Genomic DNA, 17,278 nt, shown 5'->3' on the forward strand with positions numbered 1-17,278 from the left:
TTTCTTTCTTTCTCTCTCTCTCTCCTTCACGCGCGTACGCACAGATTTGACTTCGCCATGTCAACAAACTTCAAAATTGGTAAAAGTTTATCGATTTTTACAGCTATACGCGGGTGCCTCTGTGAAAAAAAGTTGACAAAAACACAGATAGGGTCATGAACAATGTCCTCCTAAAATTGGAGCGACATGCGTGCTAATTTGTGGACGTGCATAACTCACATCACGTACACACACACACACAAACATCTTATGTTTTATAGATATTGATTTTCTATATCCTCAAATTCTTGTGACCAGATGACTTCTAGAAATCAGCCATTCAGTCCTCATAGGAGAATGTTTTGTTGGTATCATAACCATTTTGGTGTTGAAGTACACAAATGCATGCAACTGTCTTTCATTGGTTCCTGGTAGATACAGGAGCAGTTTGCAGCATTTGGCCAGTAATATTTTTATGTAATTCGCAGAAATTGTCAGCTGTAATCTTACAAGCTGTTAACCACCCTCCTATTTCCACTTACAGTGAGAAATCTATGATCTTGGATCTTAATTTGCAATGAGAATTCAAGATCTTTATAATTATGGATGTTGCATATCCTATTCTCAGTGCTGACTTCTTGCATCATTTTGGTCTTCTTGTAGATTCAAAACACAGGAGATTGAGAGATTCAGAATAGGATTTGTCTGTGCAGGGTACATATAGTAAAACTGCTACTGTCAGACTTCTTTTCTTTGTACCCTCCACATGTAATCATTATTATATGATTCTTAAGAAATTTCCAGACATCACTCCCACTGTTTTTAATAGGAATCCAGTACACTAAATTACACATATCACTAAGGGACCTCTTGTTTCATCACGACCCAAGTGACTCACTGCTGGCAAGCTAAAAATAGTTAAGGATGAATTTAGCCACATGTTGAACTTAGGAATAATCCAGCCTTCCTGTAGTAATTGATCTTCTTAACTTCATACAGTTCGACTATAAACGATTGAATGTTTTAACTGTTCCTGATAAGTACTCAATTCTACATATTCGTGATTTTTCAGCTTTTTACGTGGTTGTACTATTTTTGCAAAAATTAGTTTAAGTTTCCCTACTAGCCCATTCAATACCACACACTCCTCTATCATTGATAGTAGATGCATCTGATGTTGGAATCAGAGGAGTACAGCAACAATTTGTCCAAAATCCCTGGCAACCTCTTTCTATTTTACCAAAACATTTTAAGCCAGCTGAAACAAAGCACTCTTCCACCAGTTCAAAATAAAATGTATCACTTGACCTGTATAGATTGTTTTTCCATATACAGATTAAAGACATTTTATCCTTTACAGCTGCAAAGGCCCTAGTAGCCAAATGGATTTCACGTTTTGGTGCACCTATGACAATAACAACTGGCGGTGGGTGTCAATTTGAATCCAGTCTTTTTGCTAAGCTATCTAATCTGTTAGGTATACAAAGAATTTGTACTACAGTTTATCATCCCATGTTAATGGAATGATACATTTTCATTGCCAGCTTAATGTAGCTTTATGAGCACATTCCAATCTGGATAGATGATTAGAAGACCTGGCAATTGTGTTACTAGCTTTACATACCACTATTAAAGAAGACCTAGGTTACTCCTTTGCAGAATTACTATATGGTTTGGCACTTACACTGCCTGGTCAGATGGTAGTGGCTACAGCTAATCAACATGATCCTACCAGCTATATTCATTGTCTATGAAATTATATGGCACAATTATCTCTGTTGATTAAAACTTTTATTTCACCTGACTTACATTTTTGTATGCAACAATGCAGTTAAGTATCCAATGGATTATTCTGGTCCACATCGTGTACTAAAAGCTAAACCAAAATGTATGGTCATGGAGATTCAGAGTAGATGGATAACTGTCAATGTTGACCGACTTCCATTGGCTGATTAAGAACACTTGGACATATCTTTTTTTAACTCAAAAAGTTTTTTTACATTTCAAAAAAAAAAACAAAAAAAAAACTGCAGAACTTTGCCTATTTTACAAACTTATTCTTATATAGCCATTCTTTCTGCATTTATTCTGTATTCAATGCATGTTTTTTCCTTCTTGCTCTTTTTGTACTTGTGTTGGCTTCATTTTATTGTTTTATACTTTTTACATTCATGTAAAGAACTAGGAAAAGACTACTTGTGGTGGTGATTCAAAATCTCAACTGATAATCTATCAGACACCTCAAGCGAATCACTTTGGTTTCATGTGATCAACCAGTCAGTGTGAAGTTGTGGCATGGCATAACATGATTTTTTGAATTTAGCTTCTGGTCCCTTATAAAAACCATTTGGTATGCAGATGGTTAAGGATCACCAAGGATCTCTGATTTGCACAGTTGACATCATATAGTTTTTAGGCCAACTGCATGTCACACAGAAAGCTTCTTATAACTTCAGGGTAGTCTGTCTATCCCAGTCCATAAACATTTGTTGTTCATGGTATATAACCAACACCAATACATTTATGTGCAGTAAGACATATTTCAGTTAAATGTTTGCAAGTTTGCTTCAGTTATTATTCATGCAGCCTACGAAATACATCTCCTTTTTACCAGCTCCACGTCACACCAACCAAGCCACCCTTGTGACAGCATTCTAAAATGAAGTTGTACGAGAGATATGAAGAGATATACATTTTTTTCAGCAATATTAAATACCTTCATCCTTGACAGAGATTATTCAATGAACATGATCTATTAGGAACAATTTTTTTTAGTGATGCTACAGGACCAAACTTCAATCACACTTATGTACACTTTCTAGCTTACAGGAGCCAAGATTTTTTTCCTGCATGAGGTGTACAATAATTGAATTACAGCAACCATAGAATAAAAATTGGATGTGTGTGTAGATATATATATATTTTAGATGAAGTAATTTTTCACAATTGCTTTTAAGAAAATAAATGACAAATACAGCATAAGAAGCAGTTGATTAACTCCATACCCTAAAAGCTTGATTCAATCTGGCTTCATTCTGTGGGGGAGTTGACCAAACACCTTTAGCTTTAGCTAAAGCCACATTTTCATGATTATTACTCTTAATTAAGAAGAAGCGAGCCCTCTTGAATAAATATTTCAAACGAGATGCACTACCTGTAATATATATAAAATATAATTAATTTGAAACATGCATCATATCAATGTTTTAAATGTTAATACATACATGTTGGTATAAATTAGATGAGTATACTTACACTCTATAGGTGTCTCCTTGGTCAGTTCTGTAACCAACATTCTCAAATAACACCTTATTACAATCTATATCATCAGTATGTTTACTTTAATCTAGCAGCAATCACTTATGTGTTTAGTATTTATTGATTCTGATCACATGTTCAAACAATTGCACTTGTCTTTGGTCAGCAAGCAAATTTTTTCCACTCATTTGTGGTCTGAAACATTCAGTATAATATATTTATTTATTCCTATGTGGAATCAGAACATGACTGACATCATGTTAAAATATTTTATAACGATAAGATATCAGATGTCCGATTCAGTAAGATGTATATGAATATATACATAAATATATGTGGAATTTAGATATGTATCTCTACATTTTAAGTTCAAATCCTACCTATGATCATTGTCTTTCATTCTTTTGAGGTTGATAAAAAGAGTGCCAGGAGTATTGGGTACAATGGGGAAGGCAATATAGTTGACTATTCATGAAAATGGCAGATCAACATGGTTACAATCCCAATAAAACTTTTTCTATCATATGTATCATGTGACAGTGCACCATGTCATATTCCAACATATGTGCTGTGTTGCTTTCATAACCAAAGCATTTAATGCTGATTGCTTCCATTCAAGCAACTGTAAGTATTTCTTGTATTTCAACAAAAAATACATTTGTCAAGAACTCCCCTTTCCAACATTTAATCTGTGACAATGCAAACTAAGCAGTAACCACCTTAAACTCACCTGGTTATTCTTAGAATGAGAACCTAAGAATTTTTGCACACTGCCCTTATCCATCAGATAAATATTGAAGATAAATATTGAAAAAATAAAGCATAGTGGTTATACAGATTACAACCAAACAGTCGAAAGATTGTAGACAACATTAGAACATGTACTCAGCAGCACCTTCAAGATCTAGCTACATGATTTACGTTCTAGGTAATTAACAATTCCCAAACTAAGAAAGGCCAACATACGTCGTCTCTCAGATTCACTGTCATCACCATCATCATCCTCATCAGCAGAATCTTCACTTTTCCTGTCCCATTCAATTGGGGAAATCCCTCTTTTGTGGTTTTTCTCCCGTCGAGGTTCATCTTTCTTTTCTTTGTCAGAAGGATCTAAAATAAGATTTGCTGAATTAAACCACAGTTGTCATAATGTTGATATCATTCATCTTTTTTGTGATAATCAAAATTTTTGGTTACATATAATTGTCCAGATTAGCTTTTATAAGAAAATAAGGAAAACTGCCAGAACTTCCTTTCTTTTTTACTTTGCAGCTGCTAGTTTAATTTTACAATTAACCGTTTTGTAATAAAAAGGTAAACAGAAGTGAGACACAAGTATACAATGCAATGAAATTTCAACTTGAATTAGTGAATGTGAGAAGAATAATTCTAGATTTGTGTATGTGTGCATGTATTTTCTTTCACTTCTTTGTAGAATTCCAAAAAATATTGGATAGAGGAAAAATAAAAAGTGTTACAACATTGTAAACTAAATCATTTTGATAAGGCAAGGTCCATTTTGTCATTAGACAGACAAGCTATAATTAATCGGGGAAGGGGGGAGATGATATGCTGTTGATTAACCTACTCCTACTAGAACATATAGTATATTTTCATCTACATCAGTGCAAAATCAGCCTATCAAGATTTTAAACTCAAAATTATGAGACAATAAACTAGATATCATAGAGTAGTTAGTGTGAATCTCTACCCACTTCAACTCTTACAAGGATTCCAACAAAAGATCCTTGGTGTGATTGCCCAAGTTGCTAGAAATAGCAACCAAATCTCTAATAAAAGGGGTAACAACATTAGGTTGGTGGTGAGCTGGCATAATTGTTAGCACACTGAGAAAAATGCTTAGCAGCATTTCATTCGCTTGCATGTTGTGAGTTCAAATTCCAGAGTTGACTTCACTTTTCATCCTTTTGGGATCGATAAAATAAGTACCTGTTAAGCACTAGGGTTGATCTAATTGACTTAGCCACTCCCACAAAATTTCAGCCTTCTGTTAAAATTTGAAACCATTATTAGCCACTAGGCTATTGAAGCATATACATTCTGAGTTCAAATCCTTACATAGAAGCTAAAGCAAGAAAGGAAAGGTAAAAAACTAGAATTCATTCTCTTAAAAAAATAAAGTGGTGCTTTATTGATGAAAAAAAACAACAATACATACATATATATATATATATATATATATATATATATATATATAAAGCCAACAAACTTACAAGATTCTGAATTTGAGTCAGTCAAGGAAGTTTCTGAACTAGAAGTACCAATTTCACTGCGTGTATCATAATCTTGAATAACCATGGCATCATTGCCTGCAGCAGGCAAGTCTTCAGACTCTTCAGCACTGATACTAACATTATGTTTATCATCAGAGTCATCTTCATAATGATCATCAATTTTATTCATAAGAAGTTCATCTTTAAGTAGAAACATAAGTTTAGATCATATTAGCTTCATCCTCAAATTTGTAGCAATAAAAATTGAAAACCAAATAAACAGTCTTAGAACTTCAACAAAGATAGCTACCTTCGGCATCTTTATCTAAATCAAGAGTGTAATCATCATCCAAGTCATCAAGACCATCATTGTCTCGAAGTTGTAACATTTCCTTATGAGCTTTTTCTGGTTTCTTTAAGACTTTCTTTACCTCTTTCCTTGGAACCATTTTCTTTATTCCTTTACTTGGTTTGAGATCTGAAGGAATTAGAAAGATTATTATGGTGAAAATATATAGTTCATATATCCACAAACATTGTGCGTTTGTATGTGTAAGTATCCATGTATATGTATGTATACATACACACACACACACGGTTTAAATTATGTCAAAGGACTGATCTGAATAATCCAAGCACTAGATTCTCTTTTACAGCTTAGCTTGAATATTCTATTTCATATGCGCTTTTCTACACAGCTATATGTTGTAGAATTTGTTAAATGTTTTACTCCACCCCGAATAAAATTTTAGCAGATTATCCATTCTGGACTTTGTGGCAATGCAGAGAAATATATTTTTTGGCAACACAGACAAATCTATATTCAAATTAGATGAATTCATTTTCAAGAGTCAAGAGTTCAAATTACAAAGTAATTTATAATTAGCTTTTCTCACACAAGCACTGACACTGACAACATTTAATATTCACAACGAAACTAACCTTTTTCCTCAATAGACTTGGTTTGTACTCTTGATCTTGGCTCTTTAACCTTTAGATCTTGTTTTACAGACAGACCAACACTAACCCCAGGTTTTGTAGTAGTTGCTTTTCCTTTTGACAGAGAAGGTTTGACTTTAGCAATTTTATTTGAAGAAATACTTTTTTGTTTGGCAAGCATTGCATGTTCTGAAATAAAATATTTGAAACTGTCTTACTTTGGTGCTATGTATGTATGCATGAATGTATATGTGTGTATATAACTTAGTAATATGTAAAGATAGCAACAGCTTTAAAAACATCTTTCAAAATGATCTTAATCTTTTGTAACCTTAATGATTCAATGGCAGTTTTCAAATATACAATCATTGCAGAAATTGCTTGCTTTCAAATTTTAAGACTCAAATCTATTTTCATCATTGCTCTCATAATAACCCATATTCTTTTTTTTTCAACATGAGTTGGAGGTATGCAGAATGCACAAAAGCATGTTTTTACAAGTCCCTTTCTGATGCTGATTCATCTTTCTAGGTCTGGACTGAACCTGGATACCATCTACTACTATACCACACTCACATATTCAATTGGTTGCTGCCCATCTTTAGGATGACCTCACAAATACTATTAACCCTATACTCTTATACTAATGAAATGTTCCACTGCCACATAGTGTTACATCTTTGAAAATCTGCATTACACAACCTATCCTTAATTGCCAGCAAGAAGAACGGTCCCTTTTAAAGTTCTTCCTGTCAATATAGTTGTTTAATATTGCTACACTCAATAAGAAAGAGCATTGCTATTGGATCATGTGGTACTTTTGGAGCACCGAATTAGTATAATCAATATTGAGTTAGTAAAGCAAAAGTTTGGCAGGTGGTTGTTATAGAAACAAAGGATTGAGTATGAAGAATAAAAGAAAAGGCTGCAGAAAAGGCATGTACCTTTAATAGTTTTGAGTGGAGGCCAAAGTAGAGCAAACAGATATAGAATTTCTTCTAATGACAAGTGACATGAAAACATTGTTCCATAGTGGGCCAAGGTGCAAAGGCTGATGCCAGCAAATGACTGTTTCACAATTATGTGAATGACTTCTTTTTTAATACTGTCTAGCATTAAAATCGGAAGACAGATATGAGAATAACACTATGATGTGGGTACATGGAGCCCTTGCAATAATCACAGCTATTCTTGACTCTAAAGCAAACGCCAAGTTTCTTTGAAATGGTTATGACAATACTAAAGTTACAGCATATATAACATGTAGAATCGTCTACATTGGAAGCTAAAGGAATAGCAATGTGATACAATTGTTTGAGCTTTCTTAAATCTAGGTAATATTTAGGTTTTAATTTAGTTAAAAAAACAAAATATAAGATCCTCATTAAAAATATAATGAAGGAGGTCAATGATGAAAATATAACATATCTAGTAAGATATGTTAGTATCAAAAGACTATGGAAAGAAAGGATAAATACTGAGTTATCAAGAGAATAAAAGTGTAGAGAATTAACCATGTTACTTATGAAGAAAAAATATCAGGGAAATCTCATCCTTTGGAAATATGAAGAGTTTTATAAAATGAGGAGGGTCAGGAGGTCTCCACTGAAAGATGTGGATATAGTGATTAGTGAGAAAATATTAGATTTGTGTAGTTAATTCCAAGCAAAACATAAGAGAATTTAACAAATACTTCTGACAAGCTATGTTAAAGGTTGATATTTGTTTTAAAAGATTAGTGACTATATGCTACATAGATTAAAAACGACACATATACTACTGCTGCTATTAATTCCTCAAATGTTTATATATAAAATATCAGTGAAATCTAAAATTCATCACAGCTTTATGCAAAAGTTGATTGCATTTCCACAATGCTAAATTCTGACAGACATGACACAATCATTTGTCTAATGCTTGAGTTTAGAAACAAAGATCTAAAAAACCTGAATCCCTTAATTCATTGACTGTAAGAGATAGTACTTGAAGAAGTTGTCATTAGATAGTGCATTTAACACAAGTTAGTTTGAATGACTTTATTCCACAAACTAGACTTATGAGACAACTAAAATGCAGTACGAGTTAACAAGCTATTCATCAGTTATATAGTAAATGGAGATTCAATTGTTTCAGTAATGAATATTCAGCTGTTCAATCAAATGAATAACCTATTTAGTGAATTAGCATGCGAGCAGCTGAGTATCCCAGTTACATATACTCTTAACATAGTCCTCAGGCAGAATCAGTGTAGTTCGTCCTTTAAACTACAGCTTCAATCCAGTTTCCATCCACCCACACAATTTCACTCACAAGACAAGGGTTGACTTGAAACTGTGATAAAAGACATGCCCAACATAACATGCTGTAGCATCAAATCTGGGATATTGTCATTGCAAAACGAACTTCATTACCATTCTACATTCATAGCACTACAATGGATTGGCAGAATCAGTAAAGTGACAAAATGCCCAGCAGTATTTAGTTGTGTTACCATTACATTTTGACATCAAATCCCACCAAAATTGATTTTGCCTATCATCCTTCTGGAATTGATAAAATATGCACCAACAAAACAGGAGTTGATCTAATTGATTATATCCACCCTCCAAACGTGAAGTCTTGTGTCTATATAATACAGCTACTGCTTACAGTGAAGAAAAAACTCCTGACCATCCATCTTCCTCACCCACTATTCCTGACAGTGTCATAGAGATAGAGTCCTCAGGTACTGCCTCCATAGGGTCCTATCAGAAGCATTTGTCATCAAACTTTCCAACTTGGGAATCTTCCCAAGCACGACTAAATGAGATTATGATATTATCCAACCACCTTGTTCTTGGTCTACCCTTAGATCTCCTGCTGGTTGGATCAGCTTGAAGAATCCATCTTGCAATTCTTTCCCACAACACTCTAATCTCATGTTTGTAGTACAAGAGCCGTGGTCCCTCAATGGAGAGTAGTGGCCCAATCTGGAGAAACTCCTTGATCTCCAAGCCACACACCCTGCCAAGTAACTCTAAACTTCTTTTCCTAGTTTTAAACTTTTGTATCTGAAATAATTCTAACTTAAGAACAAGTTTAAGTATAGAGATTTAAAAAAAAAACACTTGCTTATCAAATCCTTCATTATAGCTTCAGTGACATGAAAAGGTAAAAGGTACTCAGTCACAAAGCCTTGATATTTACTTACCTGGGTGAATAAAAATACTTACTCATCCTGTCTACTACCTTATGCAAGAGATATATGTGTTTTCTTGGTCACAGAAACAAAATACATTCAAGTCACATTACAATTTACTCAATTATGTTCACTTCCTAATCCTTTCAAAGTTCCCCATTTTAATAATAATTTTAATAAATGAAAGTATAATGGCTGAGGCAATTATGCTGCTAAACTATTGAGTCCAAAAACTTTACTACAGTAATTGCAGGCTTGTAACCCAACGTCAAACCCCAATAACATTGCAACTGGCACCATTCAGCAACCCTCCCTCCATCACTCTTTTTTTCAGACAATGTATCCTAGATTATAATAACCAATTATAATAACCTAGATTATGATAACCAATTCCTTTTAAAATATTAAGATGTGATACGAGACATTTGATTACTATTTCTAGCAGGCCAAGCTATCTCATTGGCTTGACAGCAATAATTTTCTCTATGCAAGGCTAATGCACATAATTCTACAAGCCCCAGTTTGCTCAACATATAAAACTGATTGTGCTTCTATTCACAGGTTTAGCAGCAAAAAGAGTACCCAACTGTAAAAATCAACTGCTCCAACAAAAGAAATCAATTAATTCTACTAGAACAATCATTTCTAATTTAGGCACAAGGCCAGCAATTTTAAGGGAAGGGAGTTAGTCAATTACATTAACCCTAGTATTTGACTGGTACTTTATTTTATCAACCCTAGAAGGATGTAAAGAAGTGGAACAAATACAACAAAGCATTTTGTCTGCCATGCTACTCCATCCACCCCAAAACTAATAATAATAATAATAACTATGCTAATCAATAAGAATTACTTAATTCATATGGTTAAACTAGGTTATACATATTGCAACTATTCCTCATTTTATTTGTTTCTATATCAAAATGTCTGTATAATCATTTAACCTTCTAATAATAGTGATCACATCACCCTCAAATCACACACTACCACTTGAAAAAAACAAAACAGAAAAGGAATAACTACACCATTGATCACAGATAAGTGGGATGAAGGTTGACCAGGAACTAAACAATGACAAAATGAATTCTTAGATCCTCTGATAACTTGACTCACTATCCTCTTGGCTAACTTTGGTTTTCATTTTCTTTATTAAGCTCATCACAACAGTACCTATACCATTGTGGTATTATACTTTCTTTGACAATCCATACATTTTCTAAGGAAAATTTTTTCCCCTGATTATGTTCAAGTTCAGCAGATTTGTTTGCCTTTCTGTCTCATGTTATTCTAAATGTATTTCTCAACTATGTTTCCTCTACTCCTTCAAAACCTAAACCAACTGCCTTATTACTTAACATGATAATTAATCCTTCACTATTGCTACCAACTTCCAAGGTATGGTTCTTTGCATAAGCAAGGTTGTTTCTCAAAAATATACAACAATCTTCTATTCAACCACTCATATCCAACTGTCTAGTGTTGTTTCAAAGCTGGCCTACATAGAGAGGAAACCTCACATATGCTCCATCTATTGTAAAATACTACCGTTACTTCTGTTAGGAATGAATTTCAGAGTTTGTAAAATCAAACTAATATTCAAAATGACTTAAAACTGTTAGTATTCAATATGTAAAATAATTGAAAAATGTTAGTAGTGAAATTCCATTATAAATCATCTTTCAAAAGTTAGTTAAAAAAATACTGATATTTGTCATATATATATATATATATATATATATATATATATATATATATATATATATGACAGAGAGAGGATACTTCATGCCCAAAATAGACAAAACCTACAAAATGTGGTAGTTTTTCTCAATTTTATCTTCTATTATTCTCTTTTTAAGCCAAAGCAAAGAACTTTTCTGAGCCATATAAGCACCGACCAATTTTGGTCAAAGTTTATATAATAATAAACTATAATAAACCTGTGAATAGTAGGGAGTTTAAACTTTTTGATTTTGAATACTGGTACCAAAGTAAGTAATGACTAAAGATGTATATTTTTGCCTTGAAAATGATGAATAATAGCTGTGATGCTAAATGATTTTAAGGCCATGAAGTAGTCGATTTTTCCAAATTCAGCTTTGGCTATATGTAGTGCCAAGTAGTAGTAATAAGATGTAAACATGCCTCTTTCAAGACTTGTCGACTTTCACTAAATTCTTGCAATAGAAAGATGTCTATGAGGAATGAAGAGGTAGTGCCATGTTAATGTTTTAAAGCAGAGAAAGTAGGATTAATGAGCTTCAAAATAAGAAAAGTGTTACCTATTTTCCCTTCTGATGCCATTTCCACAATAAGATCATCATCTCCTGTATTTGCATCCAAAATATCATCTAGCACATTCACAACAGTGTCGTTTCCTAGGAAACAAAATATCATCCATACATATCAATAAAGATCAAATATTCTAATAAATATTTTTCATACTCCTAAAGCAATATATAAAACTATAGTATAGGAGTGGGAAATTGTTGTTAATTGTTTTTTTAAGTGTAAAAGTAGTATCAGTAAAATGTTATTTTACATGGAATAACAAAAAAATCATGCATAAACAAAATAAAAAGATAAAAATAACACTAAAGAAGTTACTAAGTAGTAAAATTTTGAATTCCTTTTGTTAGTCTGACACTGAAGACATGATGCAACTGTAAGAATATTTCCTTAGTTTAGTTAAAATAGTTGACAGGTGCTTCACATCTGTAATTTATTTTTCTCCATATTTTGGTATGGTTGACAGAAAATAAAAGCTTTTAATGATTAAGTGGTAGACTTAATTTGTCACATATTTCAACAGCACCACCAAGCCCTTGGATGCTGCTCTGTTGCAAGCATCCAGGCTAGGTCTCCAATCTGAGGTTAACATCCTCTCACCAGTCTCAGAAACCCTGCAAAGGGTTGTGAATGCTGTCTTTCCTCTTCTGTCCAAACCATATATCAAAATGACTTAACTACAGTTAAAAGAATCAAGACATTATTACAGGATTATGACGGAACAAATGAACCCAAAGCCCAAGGCTTTACTGCCACAGTGAAAGAGAATAGTGAACAGACTAAGCTTCAGGTTGATGTTGCAGGGAATAGATAAAGTTCATCAAATTAACATCGGAAGATTACTATATACACATTGTATTGATCCTAAAATAAGAGGATTTCAGTCAGTTACAATGAGTATTCCAGTCATTAAATTAACAGGTAGAGCTATGTAAACATGTTTGATCCCACCATGCAGCACCCTGGGCAAATATCTTTTACTATAACGTTAGATTGATCTAAGCCTTGAGGGAGAAATCAGGTCAATGGAAACTATGTGGAAGCCCAGTGGATGGACTATACCTATAATTCAAAGAACAAACTTTGTCAAAAACTGTTATGCTGAGTCTACTTAAGAATTATGCTAAGGGTACAATGTGTTTGCGGAATATTCAGCCACCTACAAGCTAATTCATGACTGAGTTACTGGAACCCAACAGAGTTTTACTTTTTATGAATTACAAAGATATTGTATCATTGCTTACATCTGATAAGTAGTAGTAATTTAGAAGCAAATTTGTAAAGATCAGATGAAAAATAAACTACAATGCTAATTAGTTGGAAGAGAGATGTAATCATAGAGGAGTTACATGTATATTTGTGAGTGTGTGTATAATCAATAATGATAGAAATCAGTAAGGAAGAACAGAAATGAAGAATATTGAATTGGATGATGGGATTGTCTTGAGAGACACTGAAAAGTAGATGGATATATACGATAAGCAACTTTCATTGTTTTGGACAATATGATAATTGGATTGAGAGTTTATTAAGAGAAAGATTTAAGATGATGAAAAAGATATAGTGATGAGATCATGACAATGGAAAAAAAAAAACTAATGGACAGAGAAATACAATAGTTTCTTATTAAGGCAAAAGTTAATTCTTATTGATAAGTGAATTCTATTGACCTCAGTATATTATTGGTGCACAATAAACTGAAAATGAAGAAAAGACCAAAGGAGAAAAAGAATTCTAGAAGGGTTTCAACTCAGAAAACAAAGTAAAACTGTATACAGTAGTATGCTGAGTACAGTACTCTATTTCAGATTCTGCCTTTTAACTGAAGACAGAACTTAACTAAAATTTTGGAAAGTGGAATGCAGTTCATTGAAATTTTTAGCATTAGGATTTCTCTGTTAAATGTAATGCTTATTCATTCCCAGTTTTATCAATGGAAATTCATTCCCATTGATAAAACTTTGTTATGCATTACCTTGTAGCATTGAGATTTCAATGATGTGATTATTTTTAGAATAATAGTGAGAGGTTGGCTCTGGCCAGATTGAAGATAAAACAGGTAGATTATTTTGGCCAGATACGGATGGTTTAAATGCCAAAGGGTTAATCAACCTCAGTAATTATTTGACTTGTGCTTATTTTTATTGAACATGAAAATTGGCTTCAGTGGAAATTTGAAACCAGAACAAAGTAATAGGGAGGTAAATTCTGCAAGGGATATTCGCATTTCTGCTGCTCCATCACCCAAATACCAATACCACAGAGATTTCAATTTCAAACAACAAAGAGTGAAATAGTGCATTAACAAACTTTCTCTTTGCTGACACACAATGAAACAGGAGTAAAATGTTCAATAGAGTTTTCATCACAGTTGTTATTTTCCAGTTCTGTGTGAATGATTTTAGCAGGAGAGTGGCCAACAGGACAAAGAGAATTGACCAGCAGAAGAGTGAAAGAGAAAGATAACTAAAGAATAATTTGAATTCAGACAACAAAGAGAGCTGAAACCATTTATTTTTAGTTTGAATTTTTGGAACTACTCATCCCATATTCTAGAACTGAGGATAACCAGATAAGATTTTAGTAGACTAAATGGAACTTATTTTGCAGATGATATTGCAAGTAATTTTTCAACTGCTCCTGCTAATGTTATTGTCATTGTGCTAATGCAAAACTCAGAGCTTTCAAACTGGATGACTACCAGACAATTATGAAATAGTGAAATAAGACATGATATTCAGCTATCAAAAATTTTTTTCTATCTCTACCATGGCTAGCTTCAAATTTAGCAAAATAATCTTACAGCAATATTTAAAATGTTCTTTCTAAAAAGTAACAAAAGTTGTAAAAAAGAAACAATATTGCTTTATAGAATGCAGATTTCAAAGGGCATATCAAACGTGAATAGAACAGAAGTATTCATCTGACTGAACTGATCCTAGTACATAACTGATCTTTATTCTATCAATCTGAAATAAATGGAAGTCTAAGTTGATGACAGTTGAATGTGAATACGTTATTGAACAGAATAATTCCAAGTGTCCAATTATATTATGGTTGTGTATATAATATAAGATGAACACTATCTGAAAATGAAATCAACACTGCTACGATTGTTTTCACTGGATGGAGCTGGTTAGCCAAACAGGATCTAAATTTTACAAAAAAAATTTCTACCAATCCTTTCTACTTATAGGCACAGGCCTGAAATTTGAGAAGATGAGGCTAGTCAATTACATTGAACCCAGTGCTCAATTGTTTCATTGCTGAAAAGATGAAAGGCAAAATCAGCCTAGCAAAATTTCGACATTTGAAATGTTGCCTTTTTTTTGTTTTTTTCTTTTGTGGTTATTTAATGGTGCTTCTTTCACCAAAGAGCAATGCTTCAGTGCACAACATTTATTACAGAACAAAAGATTGTCATTGTTTTTCTAAAGGCCTAACTTCATTTAACAAAACTCATAGTTATATACGTAAAATGAACAGCAAAATGTAATAACATTAAGCATTTACTTTTTAATTGTACTGTCAACCTTAGGCTTACATGAGTGTAAAAAGTCAAGAACCTGAACTATATTAGTTGCAGTTTAATACAAGACTAGATTAAAATCAATCCTCAGTAGTTAAAACTGAAAAGATATTGGACTAAACTAAAACTATCCTTGGTTATGCAGCCAATTTCAACATATAAAGAAAGAAAAAAATACATGCAAGTTAAAAGCTTTAGCGATAAGTGTCATTTAACATCACAAAACAGGTAAATCAATATTATTGGTTAAACAAATCAAAAGCTTTATACACAAATTCAGTTTCACTTCCAAAGTGGTACTGGATAGTAGGTTCTTATTTTACATTTCTCTTAGACAACCAAACAGGATTTCCATGGAAACATGTTTTATAATCTACGTTCAGCAATTTCATAAAATAGAAATAGCAGTTTAGTAAGCATCAAATGATGTATGGCAGTAAGTAATAAGCATACAATGGCCCATAAGAGAGGTCAATGATCATAACTAAAATTAAAAAATAAAAATCTATTCAAAACAGTAAAGGTTCTGCTGCCTTTTCTCACATTAAAATGTTCAATCTGTGGACTCCTGAGTTAAGTGCACGAATAATATATACTTATGTAGATGATCAGAAGCCTTCTTACAAAATAAGCTTCCCTGGAGTTTAATCAAAACTAGGACAAGGGATCTCACATGGTTAAGACTAAAGTTTGTTTAGTTAGTGAACAAAGCTAGCATTGCATAATATATGTTGTATAAATGGGTATGGTATTAAGAAAACAATATAAACCAGAAGTGTAATAGCATGTTGAAGTAAGTGAATTCATTGCAATAAAAATAACACAAGCCAGAAGATTATAGACTGCTACTGTGGTGGAGCCTAGCAAAATTACTTTTTAAAAAAATTAAAATTTCGAGGATTTCTGTTGTAGTTTACTGAAAGGTTCTTACAGAAGAGAAAAAAGAAAAGCAGTCAAGCTACACTATATATAGTATCCTCCACTCCATTGGCAGATTGCATGTGTAGTAATGCAATGACTTCAGAAAGTGAAATGAGGTACAAGGGGTTTAAAGTGTTGAAAAGGCAACCAGTCGTATTTCTTTGCAAGAGAATATTCACGAGATATAAGAACCCATGACTGAAATTTCTACAGTATCTATAAGGGAACTATCTTCTCATAAAAAGCCAAATCTTTAACAAATCTGAATATTTTCATATAGATATACATACATATACATATATCATCATCGTTTAACGTCCGCTTTCCATGCTAGCATGGGTTGGACGATTTGACTGAGGACTGGTGCAACCGGATGGCTACACCAGGCTCCAATCTAATTTGGCAGAGTTTCTACAGCTGGATGCCCTTCCTAACGCCAACCACTCAGAGAGTGTAGTGGGTGCATTTACGTGTCACCCGCACGAAAACGGCCACACTCGAAATGGTGTCTTTTATGTGCTACCCGCACAAGAGCCAGTCCAGGGGCACTGGCAACGATCTCACTTATATATAAATATATATATATAAACACATATATAAATATATATATAAATATATATATACATATAAACATATAAATATATATATACATATAAACATATAAATATATATATATATACATATAAACATATAAATATATATATACACATATAAACATATAAATATATATATACACATATAAACATATAAATATATATATACATATAAACATATAAATATATATATACATATAAACATATAAATATATATATAAATATATATATACATATAAACATATAAATATATATATAAATATATATATACATATAAACATATAAATATATATATAAATATAAACATATACATATATATATAAATATATATATACATATAAACATATAAATATATATATAA

The 17,278-nt window shown here is 32.6% G+C and overlaps 1 protein-coding gene across 10 annotated transcripts in view; it reads right to left on the reverse strand.

Annotated features, from left to right (window-relative positions):
• LOC106867842 (YTH domain-containing protein 1) overlaps positions 1-17,278 on the reverse strand; it is a 64,680-nt gene that overhangs the window by 33,558 nt on the left and 13,844 nt on the right. For 5 of the 10 annotated variants that reach the window (XM_052971152.1, XM_052971159.1, XM_052971150.1 and 2 more), the window contains exons 2-7: positions 11,868-11,963; positions 6,414-6,599; positions 5,782-5,949; positions 5,472-5,672; positions 4,204-4,347; positions 2,985-3,133 (exon numbers count right to left, since the gene is read on the reverse strand). In XM_052971152.1, coding sequence (XP_052827112.1) covers positions 2,985-3,133; positions 4,204-4,347; positions 5,472-5,672; positions 5,782-5,949; positions 6,414-6,599; positions 11,868-11,889 — 870 coding nt within the window. In that variant the 5' untranslated portion in view covers positions 11,890-11,963. The remainder of the gene's footprint in view (positions 1-2,984; positions 3,134-4,203; positions 4,348-5,471; positions 5,673-5,781; positions 5,950-6,413; positions 6,600-11,867; positions 11,964-17,278) is intronic. The other 5 variants (XM_052971155.1, XM_052971154.1, XM_052971157.1 and 2 more) reach the window with 3 other exon arrangements.

This window comes from Octopus bimaculoides, chromosome 10 (genome assembly GCF_001194135.2).
Source record: "Octopus bimaculoides isolate UCB-OBI-ISO-001 chromosome 10, ASM119413v2, whole genome shotgun sequence".
Classification (NCBI taxonomy): Eukaryota; Metazoa; Mollusca; class Cephalopoda; order Octopoda; family Octopodidae; genus Octopus; species Octopus bimaculoides.